General features: G+C 58.4%; 1 protein-coding gene across 2 annotated transcripts in view; it reads right to left on the reverse strand.

The window, feature by feature from the left end:
* The window catches only part of SEMA3F (semaphorin 3F), a 29,814-nt gene that overhangs the window by 2,454 nt on the left and 10,291 nt on the right, over window positions 1-17,069 (reverse strand). The window contains exons 3-18 of one of the 2 annotated variants that reach the window (XM_007527276.3): window positions 9,156-9,316; window positions 9,005-9,067; window positions 8,803-8,922; window positions 8,036-8,128; window positions 6,582-6,675; window positions 4,850-4,969; window positions 4,253-4,392; window positions 4,054-4,168; window positions 3,855-3,924; window positions 3,571-3,715; window positions 2,109-2,331; window positions 1,417-1,505; window positions 1,248-1,289; window positions 919-1,076; window positions 667-734; window positions 296-429 (exon numbers count right to left, since the gene is read on the reverse strand). In XM_007527276.3, the coding sequence (XP_007527338.2) occupies window positions 296-429; window positions 667-734; window positions 919-1,076; window positions 1,248-1,289; window positions 1,417-1,505; window positions 2,109-2,331; window positions 3,571-3,715; window positions 3,855-3,924; window positions 4,054-4,168; window positions 4,253-4,392; window positions 4,850-4,969; window positions 6,582-6,675; window positions 8,036-8,128; window positions 8,803-8,922; window positions 9,005-9,067; window positions 9,156-9,316 (1,835 nt within the window). The remainder of the gene's footprint in view (window positions 1-295; window positions 430-666; window positions 735-918; window positions 1,077-1,247; window positions 1,290-1,416; window positions 1,506-2,108; window positions 2,332-3,570; window positions 3,716-3,854; window positions 3,925-4,053; window positions 4,169-4,252; window positions 4,393-4,849; window positions 4,970-6,581; window positions 6,676-8,035; window positions 8,129-8,802; window positions 8,923-9,004; window positions 9,068-9,155; window positions 9,317-17,069) is intronic. The other variant, XM_016190068.2, reaches the window with a different exon arrangement.

Below are 17,069 nucleotides of genomic sequence, written 5' to 3' on the forward strand. Positions count from 1 at the left end.
GGGTCCTTATGCCGCTTCTCACCTGCGCTTAACCCGCTGTGCTACCGCCCGACTCCCACCTGTCTCATTTCTTATGTGAAGAGAGAGAGGCCTGGGTTCCACAAAACAGGAAGCTCCAGGGGAGGTTCTGTGTAACTAGACTCACCCAGGCAATTTCCACACGTGGAAGGGAAACTTGGAGGGGGGCTTCTTTAGAACGAGGCTGCTCATGCCACACTCCACCCATGGAGTGTCTGCAGTACAAGAACCCCCATGTCCATGGGGGATGGGAGGGGTTTGGGTGATGAAAACTCACCTCTCGGCGCCTGTCACTGAGGTCTCGCTGGAACAGCCACTTGACAGTGGCCTGAGGCGAGCGCGGCTGGCACTCGAGGAAAGCGGCACTGCCGGCGACACCATACTGAACGGACTCTACCGTGTTCTTGTTGGCTGCAGAGCAAGAGGGCGCTGTGTAACACGTGGGCCAACTGCAAGGGGCACACAGAACTGGGGCCTCCACTCACCAAGCTGTGCCATGAAACATGTACTCCTTGGAGGGGGGAAGGATGGCTAGGGACACCCCCATGTCCGTAACTCCATCCCCACACCCCAAGACCACATGGGGATCCTTTCCAAGGGGGCCCCGTCAGAGATTCCAGAGGCCACACACAACTCCCAGACACTCACCGTTGGAGTTGAACCCACGGCACTGCCTGATGGGATTCCCGTGCCTGACGTCTTGCCGGCGGCTCCGCCTGGATGAGGAGAGCTCCTGGAGTATTCCTGAGGACGCTGGCCACCCGCCCCGGCTCTCTGTACCCACAAAGCACCAGAGCAGACATAGAAGCCCCACCCCCAGGGCAGTATCACATCCACCTCCAAGTTCCCGGGAACATCCTGGGTCTGGGAGCTAAGGTTCCAAGGGCCAGGGGTCCGTACCTCTTGGAGGACGCCGTGTAGCGTGAACAGGCCTGGCCATCCCAGGCGCAGTAGGGGTCCCGGGCAAGGCAGCAGTCGGCACAGGCAGCCCCATATGCCTGGCAGCGGTGCAGGCTGAAGTGTGTGACGCCCACTGCTGAGGCCACATAGAGTTGTTGCTGGGGGCAGAAGTAAGGGCTTATCAACTTCCTCCCCACAGCCAGCTCCCCCCAGGAGCCAGTTGGGCTGCCTTGTCCTGGGCTTCAGGTTCCCCATCCCTGTGCCAAGCGCACAACCCCAAGGAGCTACCAGATCCACTGCCATACATAGTCCACCTCACACAAACTCACCCTCTTGGAAGAGATGGTCATGGTCTTAACAGGTGCTGGCTCCTAGAAGAGGACAGGGGTCAGCGCGGGCCTCTGGGCTCCTCCCGGCCCTGGCCTGAGGTCTGAGGTCAGGAGATGGAAGTGAGGAGGGCCAAGGTGGGGAGGACTCAATTGGCGGTGACACACCCACCTTGAAGACCTCCACTTCCTCCAGCATGAGTTCCTCCAACTCCCGGTCATCCTTGGGTAGCACAATGACCTTCTGCACTGTCCCGCGGTCTGGAACGGGCCGGGCAGGGCCTCAGTGGGGCTGAGGATGCTGGGGAAGGGGCACCGGCCTCAGCCCCTTCCCCCACCAGGGCCCAACCCCCCCGAGGGCAGTGGAGCCGGAGCTCTGCACCAAGGTCGAAGAGTTTCCCCCAAGGCAGGGGGTCTGGCCAAGGACAAGGGGCCACGGTCAGGTTCTTCCCTCCGTTCTGGGCCTTCACTGCGGGCACTGCTGAGGACAGGACACTGGAGGCATCCTCCTGTGAGCTGAGACTACTGGCACTATCAGTGCCCATGGGGACGGACGGAAGTCAGTGTTTGGATGTATGGAGTCCGGAGGAGTCTGCAATCGCCCCTCTTTCCCTGCCCATACGTGGGTCTCCGGGTGCCCAGTGCCCCTGCTCTCCTGGTCCACTGGCATGTGGATGGAAATGGGGTTTCCCAGTGCTCCCCTCAGCTATCCTGGCAATGGGGCGGAGGTTCTGAAGGATGACAACGGCAGAGCGGACACTCAGGCCCGCCGCGACCCCCGGTAGGCTAGGTCCCAGCCCCAAGGCGCCTCACCCTCCACCCAGCGGGCCCAGCGTGGTAGGGGCCGGGAGCAGCAGCGGGTACCTGTGCCCAGGAAAAGCACCTCATAGCGCCCGTCGGCTGCATCCACCTGGTCCACAGCGACGGTGGTGAGACGGTAGGGAGCGCCGGTGCGGACCACCAGGGGCCGCCGCTGCAGGGGGTACACAGCCTGGTACATGAGCGGGTGGCTGCGCATGAAATTGATGACCTCGTCGGGGTAGTCCTTGGTGGACTTCATGGATGGCGTGAAGGTCCCGCCAGGGCACTGCCGGGAGGCGAGGAGTGTCAGGCCAGGAGGTGCACCGGCTTCTGCAGAAGCCCCTGCTCCGGCTGCCCTCAGGCCACTCCTGGAGGCGCTCCCCATGCTGGCTTCTGCCCCACACCCAGCCTCTCAGCAGGTCCTGCTTCAGCCAAGGTCCCACTCACATGGCCAAAGCCCACAGCTGCCTTCCTGGTGGCATCATGTGCCGTGATCTCGGGTTGGCACTCAGTAGCTAACCATTCCCTTTTTCTCACCCGCGCTGTTATCCCCTGTCTCTATTTATTGATTAGATAGATACAGGGAGAAACTAAGAGGGGAGGAGGAGATAGAGAGGGAAACGGGGGGCCGGGTGGTGGCGCACCTGGTCGAGCGCGTGTATTATAAGGCGCAAGGACCCGGGTTTGAGCCCCCGGGCCCCACCTGCAGGGAAAAGCTTTACGAGTGGTGAAGCAGGGCTGCAGGTGTCTCTCTGTCTCTCTCCCTCTCTATCACCCCCCTCCCTCTTGATTTCTGGCTGTCTCTATGCAATAAATAAAGATAATAAAGTAAATTTTTAAAAAAGGAAATAAGTTTTTTTAAAAAAAAGAGAGAGGAAAAGAGACATCTGTGGCCTGCTTCACCACTCCAGAAAGCATCCTGCCTACAGGTAGGGCCAGGGGCTTGAACCCGGGTCCTTGTGCACTGTAATGTGTGCACTTAACCAGGTGCGCCACTGCCTGCCCCCTTGTCTCCCTTCTCTCTGCTGATTCTGCCAGCCCAGCCCCTTCTGCTCAGCAGCCAGCAGGGCAAGTCCCTGTGATAAGCTAGGTCCATCCCCCAGCCTCCATGGCTGCCTCTGGGGGACGCTTTCTCTGACCGACTCTGAGGCCAGTCTCCCCATCCTGGGTGAGTCACTGCCCACCACCCTGGCACCGGCCTCGTGCTCTCCTGCTTGCCCTTTAACCTGTCCTCCCAGCCCCCGCCCCAATCTGGCTTTGAAGACCTCCCTCTAACGTTCAGCCTTACACACGCAGCCCACCAGCTTGACTTTAGGATTTTGGCTAGACTCCCTCATAGGCTGGTCTTATGTGGAAGTGGGATATTTTCACGTCAAGCTCAGATGGCAGGTTTATAAAGGTGTACGGTCCACTTCGCGCCTGGCTGCAAACCCCAGGAAGGTGGGACCCACATCTGCCAAGAGCCAGAGGAGGCTTTGGAGAAGAAAATGAGGGTGAGGGGGGAGCGAATGAGCAGGGTCCTCACCGTGCCGGGCCGAGGGTAGGGCATCTTCCCTGAGAAGGGCATCCACTGGTAGTTGGGACCCTCCTTGTGGGCAAAGGGCCCGTTGAAGACCATACGAATGTCGGCCATGGAATAGACGCACACAGCAGAGCCTCGGAACACAGAGCTGTGAACAGGTCAGGCTGCTGCTGTGTACAGGGCAGACCCCAGCCAGGGGACCCCCCCCAGGGAGCCCACCACCCCACACGCAGGGCCCCCCCAATCCAGCCACACGCTGCCACTGCTGGCCCAGGCCCCAGCCTCACCCAGAGGAGGTGAAGACAGCGTAGATGACAGGATTCCTCACATCCTGGGTCTGCTGGATGAACACATCCTCTGGGAATAGAGGAAGGAGATGTTGGGGATGGGGACCACAGTCAGGAGCCCTGGAGCCCACCTAAGGCGCTCTGAGCCCCAGCCGGCCTCCAGCCCTCCTGCAGTAGCCGCCGAACAGCAGGTACTCACGGAGCTCATCGAAGTGGGTCTCAATGCCATCCTCGCCGGGCACAGAGCAGACCAGCCGTGCCTTCAGGAACGTGCTCCACTTGTTGACCAGGCAGCAGTGGCCTCCATCGTCATTCTGAAGGGCGGGGACAGGGGCATGGTCAGAGCAGGGCTGCCAGGGGAGGCTCAGCAAGGGTCAGGAAGGGCGGCCAGCACGTACCAGGCAGATCCGCCCGATGCGGGCGTACACGGCTGGGCTCTGCGGCGCCTCCGCCGACCGCTCACGGAAGAAGAAGTAAAGCTTGTCGTCATTGCGCTCGGCACTGTCAGGGATGAGCTCGGCGTGGATGAAGGAAGGATCTGCAGGCAGGCCAAGGTCAGCGGAGCAAGCTCATTCCCTAGCAAAATCCCGAGCCAGCACGGGACAGGGCCAGCATTTCCACAAACAAGAAACCACCCCTCCCCGGCCAGTGCAGGGCAGTGAAGCACCTCCCCCCCCCCGACACACACACACACACACACACACACACACACACACACATTTTTTTTTATTAGTGATTTAGTAATGACTAACAAGACTGTAAGGTAGCAGGGGTATAATTCCATACAGTTCTATGTTGATTTTTAATAGTAAATCTCTCTGGGGACCTGGGCAATGGTGCATTGTGTTAAGCGTAGATGTTACCATGCAGAAGGAGGCCTGGGTTGGAGCCCTTGCACTGCTCTCCAAAGGCAGGAGGGATAATTCAACAACAGAGAAGCAACCTGTCTGCATCCCAGACAGGCCGCCCGATGAAGGGCTGGTGGCTGCGCTCACCATTGAGCCACCGAGAGTTGTACTGGTCTGTGCGCATGGCTGTCTGCTTCCCCAGGGTGCGGAAGATGGCAGCGTCGGTGCCCATGAAGTCGATGTACACACCGGCATAGAGCTCCTCGTCTGTGAGGGACAGAGGCTCAGTCAGGTCCTGCCCTTTTCGGGACCAGCACACAGCCCAGATGACCTCCTGTGTCCCCCTCCTAGCTACCCCAAACGGCCCCATCATCTGTGGGGTGCAGCTGCGATGAGTAGCCGTCAGCTTTGTGTCCGAGCAAGAGCGAATATTCCCACCATGACCTACTTCAAGCCACAAACTTGGGGTCACTAAGAGTGGAGTTGGGAAGTGCTGATCACTGCACAGTGCAGAGGGCGTCTACTCCAGAGACTCGGCACTTGTGGACGATCTCAAGACAGACAAGATACAGTGGCATCATCAGGAAATAGTGGCTTTTGAGTGTTTACCTTTGGGTTTGTTTATTTTTAATTATCTTTATTATTGGATAGAGACAGCCAGAGATTGAGAGGGGATGGGGGAAATAGAGAGGAGGAGACAGAGAGACACCCGCAGCCCTGCTTCACCACTTGTGAAGCTTCCCCCCTGCAGGTGGGGACCGAGGGCTTGAACCTGGGCCCTTGCACACTGTAACATGTGCGCTCGACCAGGTGTGCCACCACCCGGCCCTCCCTACCTTTGTTTTTAATGTAATTTATTTAACTGCAAGTATATATAATTTAGTTTTTAATAATAGCTGTATTTAACAGCTGGCTCATAAAATAGCTGAATATTTAAGAAGTTTAACAACAGAGTGGTTCTTCCACTGTGCAACTCTGCTAGTTCTCATATGCCCCTGGGGCAGACTCTGGGTTGGGCTCTGCTACCAGGTTCGGAGCTTCTCACTGGCCAACAACAGGGAGGTTTTTGCTGCCCTCTACCCTGGGACGAGGGGAGAGGTCCCTTCTAGGCTGAGAGCAAGCTCAGTGCCCAGCAGCTGCTCCGAGAGGCACACTGGGACACACAGCTAGGAAACAGGCTGAGGCAGGGCCAGGTGGTGGTGCACCTGGTTAAGCACACACATTACCATGTGCAAGAACCTAGGTTCAAGCCCGCGGTCCCCACCTGCAGGGGGAAAACTTCAGGAGTGGTGAAGTAGGGCTGCAGGTATCTCTCTTTCTTTCCCCTTTTCTCCCCCTCCTCTCTTAATTTCTCTGTGTCTATCCAATAATAAATGAGTGAAAATATTTTTATTTTAAAAGAGCTTATGAATTACAATTAAATATAACATTAAAAAAAAAGGGAGCAAAACAGGCTGAGGCTATAGACTGGGGACAGTGGTTGGCTAACTTCCCTGCTGCCATCCAACCCCCCATTTCAGCTCAGAGCCAAGACATTGCCATGGGGCTTGAGACCACCCCCAACACAGCTGTGGCCTCCGGTCTTCTCTTCCAGGTAGCTGTGACTTTGGGGGAGGTTGTCTTTGCAGAGACCACAGGGCAGAAGCAGCCCCCCAAGATGCCATCACATGGCAACCTAGTCTCTGCCCCTTGGCTCAAGCAGGGGCTGAACCCCTCCCCCTGCCAGGAAGGGCCCATGGGGGTGGGTGGGTTCAAGGATAGTTTGTTCGTGGTCTATACCCTGGGGTAAGGGTAAGTGCCCACCCACCCCACACCCACTCTGAGGAAGAGACCACAGGTTCAGGCTGGAGATGAGGCCGGGGGTGGGGGGGACACTCACTGATGAGGGCCGAAGCTGTGTCCAACTTGGGGTCGTACGGGCACTTGCCCTTCCCTGACTCGAGTTTCTCAGGTTCCAGGTAGAAGATATAATCCTGCAGGCAGAGGGGGACTCAGCGTGGTCCCAGCCAGTCCTGTCACCAGAGGCAAGTCCCCAGGAACACCCCAAAGGTGTGTCAACCCCCATCTGAGCCGCAGACTGCCTCGGGTTTTAAGTCCACACAGGGGCTCACTGGTCCGTCCTCTGCCTCGGGGGCCCTGAGAGGGATGCACGGTAGGCCCTAGCCGACGTCCCTTTATGCCACTGGCTCTGGACGACTTTGGTCGGGGTCTCCCTGGGCCACAGAAGCACAGCTCTTTGACCTGCGGATACCCATCCTGCGCCAAGAAGGGGCTGCCAAACTGACTAGATCTAGTAGGGGACCCTGGCCCAGTATGTGGGGTTCTGCCCTCTGCTGTCAGGTCCCAATAGGCCAGAGGGAGCTGAGGTCAGTTTGTACCCTACCTGTGGTCCTCAGGACAGACTAATAGGTCATGGTCTTTTTCCTGCCCCTCTGCGGAACCCCCAGCTCCTCGTCTCCCCAGGAAGAAGGGAGTTAAAGGGTTCAATCCAAAACACATGGAATCCACCAAACCTTGACATCACCCAGCCCAGCCCCAAAGATGCTAGGAAGAAGGGTGCAGAAAGCAGAGGGAGTCCGATGGGCAAATGAGGAGAAAGGAAGGGATGAGAAAGGCAGGAGCAGGAAGGAGATGGCAGCAGGTGGCAGGGATGGTGGCGGAAAGGTGGACACAGGCCTGATTCCAGTTACACAATGTACACGCTGCTCGGTACACACCACTGTCAGCACACGGAACCCACGCTCACATCCTAGGCACGTGCGCGCGCACACACACACAGACACCTGAGAGGTCCCATTTTCATCTCAAGGCACACAAGTTCAAGTGGCCACTTATTCTGTCATTCACCGGCAGCTCCGCCCCCCCAGCCCGCCCCTGCCCAGCCCTGACATCCCTACCCCAACCCCCAGGTCAAGATTGGAGGATGAACAGCTCCAAGAGCCATGAGCTTGTGAGTGTGGGGGACACCCGTGGGAGGCCTGGGCACAGACACTCAAGAATAATGTGACAGACTGTACATGTATGTGCCCTGTTCATGTGTGCACCAGGGGAACAAAGTATGGTGTGGAGGTGAGACCACCGGCACACCCCCTCTGCGGGGGGCACATGCTCAGGGGTGTCTGTGCATATGAGGACTGAGGCCTGACTGTCCCGGGGCTCCTGTCTTCCCCACCTTGCCTGAAGGGCCCAGCTGACAAGGCCTTCGGGGTGGGTGGGGAGAAAGGCCCTGGGGAGGCTGGCCTGGAGTGCAGGATCCTGGCTTCCAGGCCAGGCCTCAGGTGAGTTCCATCCAGAGGCAGTGCTGCTGGCACGAGCCTGGAGAAATGAGCCCACCTGGCGTGGGACTGTGGGCGTCGAGCGGAGGCTGCCATCCGTGGCTCTGCTGCCTCGACCTTTGACCACCTGCATCTGGGTCCAGGGCGTTGCCTGAGAAGATGAGGAACAGGGGTTAGAGCCAGGGGTGGCAGGGGCTGGGGGAGCGGGCGCGGGCTGCCAGCCTCTCACACTGCATGGGTCACACACACATGTGAGCATGAGTGTGTGTGTGTGTGTGTGTGTGTGTGTGCGCGCATACATATACACAGCTTGGTGCATGCCAGCACACACGTGTGCCCCGCAGGTCCAATCACGCCCACACATGCCCTATAAGGTCACACCAGCTCTCACACACAAGCCCACATGGAAATGGAAAAGGGCAGAAGCGGGCAGGGCGGGGCAGAGCTAGGGATGGGTAGCTCTCCTCCAGGCTGTGTGGCAGAAGTCGACCCAGGAATCTGACCTCCTGACGCCTGGCCCTCAAGCGTGGCTGCAGGGGCACGGTCCACAGACATGGCCATGAGAACTGTCGCCCCACACAGAGTGAGCACTTACTACATGCCTGGCTAGGAGCTTGGGGACCACTAGCTCACTGCCTCCTCCTCACACCGACCTGTGAGAAAGGCAGCTATTAGCCCTGGTTTGGAGATAGCCAAGACTCTGAGGGGTGAACGTAGCCACTCACCCATGGTCACAGAGCTGGGGCTTAAGCCCTGCATTCCCATCAGAAGCTTGGAACGGAGCTACTAACAGAACTGGCACCGGCCCGGGAGGGTGGGGCTTACCTGCGCACGTCGGCCTCGGTTCACGTAGGTGCACATGGGGTTGTAGGCGCCAGTCCCACACACGTACAGGTGTGTTCTGTTCCAGGGTTGGATAAGCCTGACGAAGTTCCCACACTCACCCTGGGGTGAGAGGGAGAGCTGTGGAAGGCTCCCATGACCCCTGTGGCACCCGAGCCCCGCCCGTGAGCCCCAGAGCACTCACGTTGCCGTCTTTGCCAGACAGCACACACTCCTCGATGCGCTGTGAGGAGGCCGCCCAGTGGATCTGCCAGAGAGGGAGGTCAGAGGGCAGCACTCCAACCCCAGGGTCCCACAGCCCTCGGCCCCCCAACCCCATGCAGGCAGGCCCTTACGATGAGGGGCTCGCGGTTGATGTCATGCAGGTCCAGCGACAGCACGTAGTCCTTGCTACCCACGTACATGCGGTCGTGGTCCTCATCCTTGAGCAGGATTCGGTAGTCGGTTGTGTTGAGCAGGAAGTTGAAAAAGTGGGCAGTGCCAGTGGCCTTGAGCTCTGCGGGCAGAGGACAGGGCAACCGTGAGGACCCTGGAGACCGTCCAGGCTTCCGCTCACCCCCCATGACAGAGTGGGGCCCAGCCACACCTTTGTCTTAACCCCCCAGCTTCCCCTCTGGGGCCTTCTTAGATCCTTCTCGCATCCCCACTGAGCTGGGAAGAGAAAGTGGGGCAGACAGGCAGGCCAGGAAAGGGGCCACACCCCAAACTCGAGTCCTGATTCATCAGCAGTCCAAGCCTGTCCCTGGGCCTCAATAAAAGGGCTGTGGGCTTCAAAGAGTCTTTGCGCAGGTGGGGCTGGCTTCCCACAGGAGCCTAAAAGGGTTAATGAGCGGGGGTTGGAGTCACGTGCATCCAGGACAGCCTGCAGATGCTGGCACAGAGCCCGGATGTCCTGTCCTCACCCCAGTTGCCCACCAGACAGAAGGCAAAGTTGGCACACAGCGGGGTCCCTGTCTTGTCTGAAGAGGGTTAGCCGGGACACCAGAAAGCCCTGCCGGAGGATGCTCTCTAGCAGACCTTGGGCTTCCCACAAGGCTGTCGCGATGGAATTCTCAGTCCACTCTAAAATCACCAGGCACAGCCTCTCCCAGGAAGGAGCCCTGCCCAAGCACAGAGCACCCTGGGGCTAGTTGATTTGACTCTTAGGAGCCGGGTAGCCCCAGCCTCCTACACGCAGGTACTGGGGGCCAGTCCTGCCAGGGGATGAAGGGTGGGGTGAACTTGGCCAGTGACATACCAGTGACGAACACAGCTCCAGGAAACTTAAGGGGGCGGGGAGACAGATGGGACGAGACCTGAGGGGTCCCTTAACATGCCCCTCCTGCACCCAGCCCGGCTATTTTCAGCTCAGCAGAAGGGTGTAATGAGGACGTGAACATTCACTGGCGCTGGAGGCCTGGAATGGCAGCCTACAGCGAGCACACGCCTGTTTGCACAGTGCCCAGGCATGCACGTGTGCTCACACATGTCCTGTGGCAGATGAGGCCTTTACCATCTCCCCCACCCTGCAGCTGCTAACCCATTCCACAGTGGGAGCTAAAGGGGACAGAGGCTACTGAGGGAGGACAGAGGACCAGTGCCTGAAGGTGTGACTAGCAGGTGGTCCTACCCCACAGTCAAAGTCCCTTCACTCAGGCAGCTGTCCCTAATTGGTCTGGCTGTCCCTGAACCCTGGTGTGTGCTGGGGGCCCTGGTGGCAGTGCTGGAGAGCTCCCCCTCCCCGGAGTCCTGGGAGAGGTGTTTAGGGTGGGCTGAGAGCCCACACTGAAGGGGCCAGGGGCAAGCAGAGGCCACCATGCCCAGTCCTGAACACAGCAAGAGAATACAGGTGGTGACCTTGTCCAACCACTGGGACACAGGGACGCCGAGGGATCAAAGGGCCGATGCTGCCTGGCTACGGCATCGCCCGCCTGTCCGGCGGTGCCTCTGAAGTCCTGGGCAGGGCAGCCTGGGCACCTGTCCTGCACCTGTTGTTGGGCCACTCGGAGTCCCCCCGCCTGGCCACCCAGTCATAGTGACAACAGGAAAGTAAACACTCACCCACTCCCAGGGCCAGGAAGTGGCCAGAGAGGAAGTGGGGCTGCCAGCAGAGCCCCCCCCTCAAGCTGGGAGGGCCCGCCAGGGGTTATTTATACTCTGGTTGGGGGCATGACCTTGGGTGTGCCCTTATGTGTCCCGATGGATTAGGGTAGAGGACATGGGGGGGGTGTTGGAGAGGGAAGCAGGCAGGGGTCCATCTTGGGTGAGGGTAAGCTGCAAATGTCAAGCTCCAGGAACCCAGCCAGCCACAATCCCCTACCTTCCACCTATACGCAGCCGTGGGCATCTATAATCTGGACCCTCCTCTTCTGCCATGCCATGACTCCTAGTGACTAAGCCAAGTCTTTCTCTCTCTCTCTTTTTTAACCAGAACACTGTTCAGTGGTGCGGGGGATTGAACTTGGGATGTTGGAGCCTCAGACACAAGAGTCTGTTTGCATAACCATTATGCTATCTACCCTCCGCCCTAAGCCAAGTCTCAGTTCCACCCCCAACCCCAACCCCAGCACAAAGCTCCAGCCCCCTTTCTCGGGGTAAGAAGAGCACAAACAGCAGACGAGGAAACACCTATGTGAGCAGACTACCCTTGGTCTGCTATCTTGCTTCTAGCTCCAGACTGGGCCTGAACACAGCAGCTCTCTGAGTCATTAAGCACCTCTCATGGGCAAAGGTCAGAGCTCACAGCATCAAATGCAGACAGGACATCCAGACACAGAGAAGCCAGAGCAGGTGGGGTGGGATGGGGAGGTCCATGGCCTTTAGGGCTGACAGGTGGCAGAGGTGAAGGCAAAGCCAGCCCCCTGGTGGTGGGGCCCACCCTCTGGAGGGCCAGGACCGGAAGGTGACTTGCTCTATGTTGGCAGAGCCTATGACTCAGGACCCTTGGGACCCCTCCCTGTGGACACAGGATATGGCGTCAATGGCTCTAAGGTTACCGGACATGATGTTTTAGTCACTGTGGGGGGGGGGGGCATGAGGAGGTGCAATGGGCCAGGAGTCTGGCTCTGGTGGGTCTTTTACCCACTTGGGCTACTCTTTGACTTCATTTCCCTACCACCCTGGGTCCTCCCCCTACTGACAACACAGTGCCCCTTGGTTTTGGTCTGACAGATTCTGATACCCAGCATCCCAAGTCCTCAGTTTGCCCACTGTCCAGGGACTCTGCGTCAGGGTGAAGAGGAAGGTAGGCTCCAAGCGCTTCCCCAGGGAAGCAGACTCCCAAGTGCCATCACCTCTTGGAGAATGTCTGCACATCCGACTAATGTCAGCTGCTCCCCTCCTGGTGTTGGGGCAGGGAGCAGAGTGGGCAGTGAGGCAGGCAGGGGCTTTGTGTTGGACTCAGCCCCCCCCCCCCAACTCCAGCCCAAAGAATAACTAACATCCATCCATCCATCCATCCATCCATCCATCCATCCATCCATCCATCTCAGGTTCCAGAGTGAACTGAATGTTCATTTCACTCTTGCCCAAGTTCAGGAAAGAATTCAAACAAGAGGTCCTATGACAGTTCTGCACCCCTATATCTAGAGAGGGAAATTTACACTCACTACCACCAGGCTGAGGACTGAAACTGGTGTGCTTCCTCCCTCCCTCCCCTCACACAGAGGAAAGGAACTGGAGGTTCTCACGCCCCACACACAAAGCCTGGATGAGGACTGGAGGCTGTCAGGTAGCCCTGAGTGCCCTGTTCTGACACTGGCAGCAGGGGCAGGACTAGAGCCTACTGGGAGCAAGGACTTGGGCCAAGGGACAGGGGTCTCCAGGGGCGTCAGTGGGGAGGGGAGGGTGACATGGACCCAGTCTGGCCATTTCCTCAGATTAGTCCCCATCTCTTTCCCAGGGCCAGCTCTGCTATTAGGAATGTCACCCCTTCTCCATCCCCATGGCAACACTGAAAGAAAGGCTGGAGCACAACCCAGGGCCCTGTGGGTATCAGAACCCAAGCCTGGACAAGCTCTGACCTTGGGAAGGGCGGGTGGTATGTGTGGATGAGGGCTTCACAACCCCTCCCTTCACCCAGGCTGGGCACAGGTTGGGTGGAGTGACATCCGGGAAAGCTTTTCCCGTCACTGGGAAGGAAGAGCCTTTTCTGGCAGCAGACACCTCATTTCCGCAGGTCCCTAGTCTCACACAACCCCCAAGGCCACCAGACACTCTGGTCCCAGCCCAGCATGGCCTGGCAGGAAAAGCCTCACTCACAGCCTAACTCTGGGGTCTCCTTTTTCTCTCCCTGGGAAGCAGTTGATAATTTACTTTATTTATTTTAAGTTTTTAGATAGTGATGCAGAGAAGGAGGAGGAGGAAGAGAAGGAAAAGGAGAAGGGGGAGGAGAAGGAAGAGGAGAAGGAGAAGGGGGAAGAGGAAAAGGAAGAGAAAAGGTGAAGGAGGAGGAGAAGAAAGAGAAGGAGGCAGGTAGGACAAAGCGCAAGGACCGGCGTAAGGATCCCGGTTCGAGCCCCCGGCTCCCCACCTGCAGGGGAGTCACTTCACAGGCGGTGAGGCAGGTCTGCAGGTGTCTGTCTTTCTCTCCCCCTCTCTGCCTTCCCCTCATCTCTCTGTCCTATCTAACAACAATGACATCAATAACAACAACAATAATAACTACAATGACAAAAAAAACAAGGGCAACAAAACGGAATAAATAAATAAAATTTTTTTAAAAAAAAGGAAAGAAAGAGAAGGAGGAGGAGAAGTCGAATAAGGAGGAGGAGGAAGCTGAGGAGGAGGAGGCTGAGGAGGAGGAGGAAGCCCAACACCAAAGCTTCCTTCAGTGCAGTGGGGGCTAGGCTCAGACCTGGGCTGCGCAAAGCAGCTCTTTATCCAAGTGAGCTATTTCTCCAGCCTGAGGACGCTTCACTTCACTGTGCTGATGGATGAACTCGGCCCTGCAGAGGCGTGCCCACCGCCCTTACCCTCGGACCCCCAGTGGGCGGCCCTGACCCCTGCTGCGGGTCTCTAGGACACCAAGTCTGCTGCCAGTGAGGCAGAAGCTGCTGTGAAAAGGGGGGTCTGGAAGTAGAGGTGAGCATCCGCCCCCTTGGTTACGCCCCACAAAGCACAGGCCCTGACTGACGGCTTCACCTCCTCTGTCTTGCGCTCGGTACTAGGCGGTGACAGAACAGGTCCCTAGAGCCCAGCCTAACCTCTGACCTCATGTGGACTACAGCAGCCCTAATCCCTGAGAGCAATGAGTGGGGGTCAGGGGTGGGAGGGCTGGCCAGGGTCTTTGTCAGCGTGTGTTCTGCTGAAAGACAGTGCTCCTGCCCTTCCAGGGGAGACTGAGCTAGACAAGGCAGTGGCAGAGGCAGGAAGAGCAGGCTACAGACAGTCCCCACTGGACACCCCCACGGGTTCTGGGAGGGGTGGCTTCCAACCCCGTTATCACTCCCCCAAAGTTGTGAGGGGCCCAGAAGAAGGCCCAGGGGCTGGGCTGGCCCCCTGGCTCCCAGCCTAATCCTTTTTTAATGAGCGGCCAGCCGGAAGGCCTCAGCCCCTGGCCACAGCTCTGCAACCCTGGAAGCCCCAGCCAGGCAGAGCTGGGGGCAGGGCCGCCCAGAAGCCTTTGCATGGCCCCCCACCTCCGCTCAGCACACCCACCTCAGGGCCAACCCAGGACCAATATCTGCAGGGATATATTAGGGTGACACTCACCCTATTTCCCCTGGACCCTCTCTGAAGAACTTGTTCAGGCGTGGGCTCCACATGGGGCTGGGCAACCACTGGTCCAGGGGCTGCCTCTCCCATCCTTACCCCTCTGGAGATACATACGGGATAGAAGCCCGATTCAGGGTTTCCCCTTGGGCTTAAATGGTCTCTCCAGGCCCCTCTACCCCCAGTTTCCTCAGTACCTGTCCCTGTCAATCTGGACCTTGCTCTCCGGATTGGAGACCCGAAGGCCTCCCCCAGGAGCCTCCCATTCTCACTGCCTTCCCCCCCACAGGCAGGTGAGTCAGGTCTTGCCAACAAAACCAATTACAGCCGCTCTCACCCAATTAGCAACTAATTATGGCCTCCTAGTCCATTCAACATAATTAACATGTAAATGACTCCGCGTGTTTATATTCAATAACAGCTCTGACTGAATTTAATTTCAATGTCTGAACCAGTTACCGTATTTCACCACCTAGAGCTTCCACTTCCTGGAAATGCCGGCTCCTCCTGGGAAGAGGGTCCCAAGGCCAGAGAGGAGGGTATATAGAGGGGGTGGTGCTATGGCAGTGGCCCCCACACAGGTGAAGGTGGGGGTGGCTGCAGTCCCTGCCCCCTCTGAGACATGAGTCCCAGGGGTGGTGAGGTCAGAAGAGCCCCCAGTGGGCTCCTCAAGATGAGAAGTTCTCTGGAAAAGGGCTACTGTAAACACCCCAGCTGTTCAGTAAACAGCAAGCCAGAGCGGAGCCGAGCCACCAGCCTGGGCTACAACTCCTCGGCTGCTGCTATACACTTCCCACCCATCTTGAGGGCTGAGGGGCTGGGCGAGGGGCCCCTGGGCCCGGCATGCTGTTCCCACGCCCGTTCCGCCCCAGTGCCCACCTGCTCCGCCCAGAAAAGGACCAGCTGGGGCCACAGCTTGTCCTCAACCCAGGACAAACCAAGTGGGAAGGTATGGCAGGTCACCTCATGGCACACACACACCTCATGGCACACACACCGACACAAGAGGTCCCACCACCTCCACCCCCGATGTCCAGTGACCTCTGGCCACTGTGTACCAGCAGGGAGTGGGCTGCCGCTGACCCTGCCTATCCCCAGGCCCCCATGGTACCAGACTGTTGCAGGGCTGGTCTGGTGGAAGGGGGGTGGAGGTGACCCTAGGAGGGCCCACAAGGACCCTTAATGACTGCCTTTGAGGACACAGCTCAGCACTCCCACCCAACCTGGAAGGAACTGCATGAAGCTGACTCAAGGGGCAAGGCGGCTTCTGTATGTGGTGGAGGAGGTGGCCTGAGCCCTGCAAGCTCACACAGGAATGTGCCCCCAGAAGTGAGAAGGGGGTGGAGAGAGGGGTCCGTCCTGAGGGGCAGGGCTGTAAGCGTCCATTTCTCAGGCGGGGAGAGGGAAATGGCCCTTTAGGGCCTCTGGTTCCACAGGCCTGAGAGCCCACCCCTCCTCCCACATTCCAGACCTAGCCGGAAACCCCTCACTCCTTCCTCCTCCTCCTCCTCCTCCTCCTCCTCCTCCTCCTCCTCCTCACTGTGACAGGAAAAGACAACAAACTCTCCATGGCTCATTTACTCCGATAAATCACCCAGACAGACAGGCCAGGATGGAACCAACAGGCTGGTGGGTGTCAAGACCCTCTCTCCCTCCCCCTCCCCTAAGAGGAGCCCCCACCTCTGTAGCCTTCCTCAGACTCCTGGGGTTCCTGGAGCCCCTTCACATGATTCCACCAGGAAGTCCTGGGGTATCCCAGACAATCCTACTTCCCTCCCCAACTTTCATGAGGAGAAACTGAGGCACAGTGTGGACAGCTGTGTGCTCAGGATCAGTCCTGGGGGCCCCAGGGAGGTCCCAGGTGAGACTTGGACACCTCTCAGCTCAGGAAGGCAGCAGTGGCTTGCTATCACACAAGCCTGGTGCTGGGACAGGTGAGTGAAGCAAATGACACGGCAGCCGTCCTCAGCAGAGGCCACTTGACCTCAGGTGCTCTGGGAGCCCATGGGGCCGCCACATTCTGGCAGCTGAAGCAGATGACCCCCAGGTACGGCCATGCCGGCTGACCAGGCTGTGGACTCTGCTCTAGCAAGGACAGGAAGGCATCAGGCAGAACTCTAAGTAGAAAGAAACAAGACCCCAGGAGAAAGATCTCGTCCCAGTAGGAAGCCAAGTGATGGGTGGGGTGGAGGAAAAGAGGGGGGCCAGAGACAGGGAAGAAGGAAGAAAAGAGGAGGGAGAGGGGCCTGAAGCTGAGGCCTCAAGGTCTCCCCAGAGGAGCCTGTTGCTTTGAGGCTGTCCCTGTCCTTCAGAGACGAATTGGCGATCAGTGCCAGCAGCCCAAGAATGCCAGCATCAGCCTAGCTGTGGCCTCTCCCCCACAGGCTGGCCTCCTGGGTTCCAGGCCGGTAACTAAAGCCCAAGTCCCATTCTCTGCCAGGTCAGGGCCAGTGGTCAGGGTCTAGAGCCCAGGGGGTCTCCACCCTCTCCCTGGGACTGCTGGGGGAGGTGCTACAGGCCTGCCAAGCTCAGGCACCCACGTGAGCCGCGAGCCGGGT

The sequence above is a fragment of the Erinaceus europaeus genome, chromosome 12 (genome assembly GCF_950295315.1).
Source record: "Erinaceus europaeus chromosome 12, mEriEur2.1, whole genome shotgun sequence".
In the NCBI taxonomy this organism is placed as follows: domain Eukaryota; kingdom Metazoa; phylum Chordata; class Mammalia; order Eulipotyphla; family Erinaceidae; genus Erinaceus; species Erinaceus europaeus.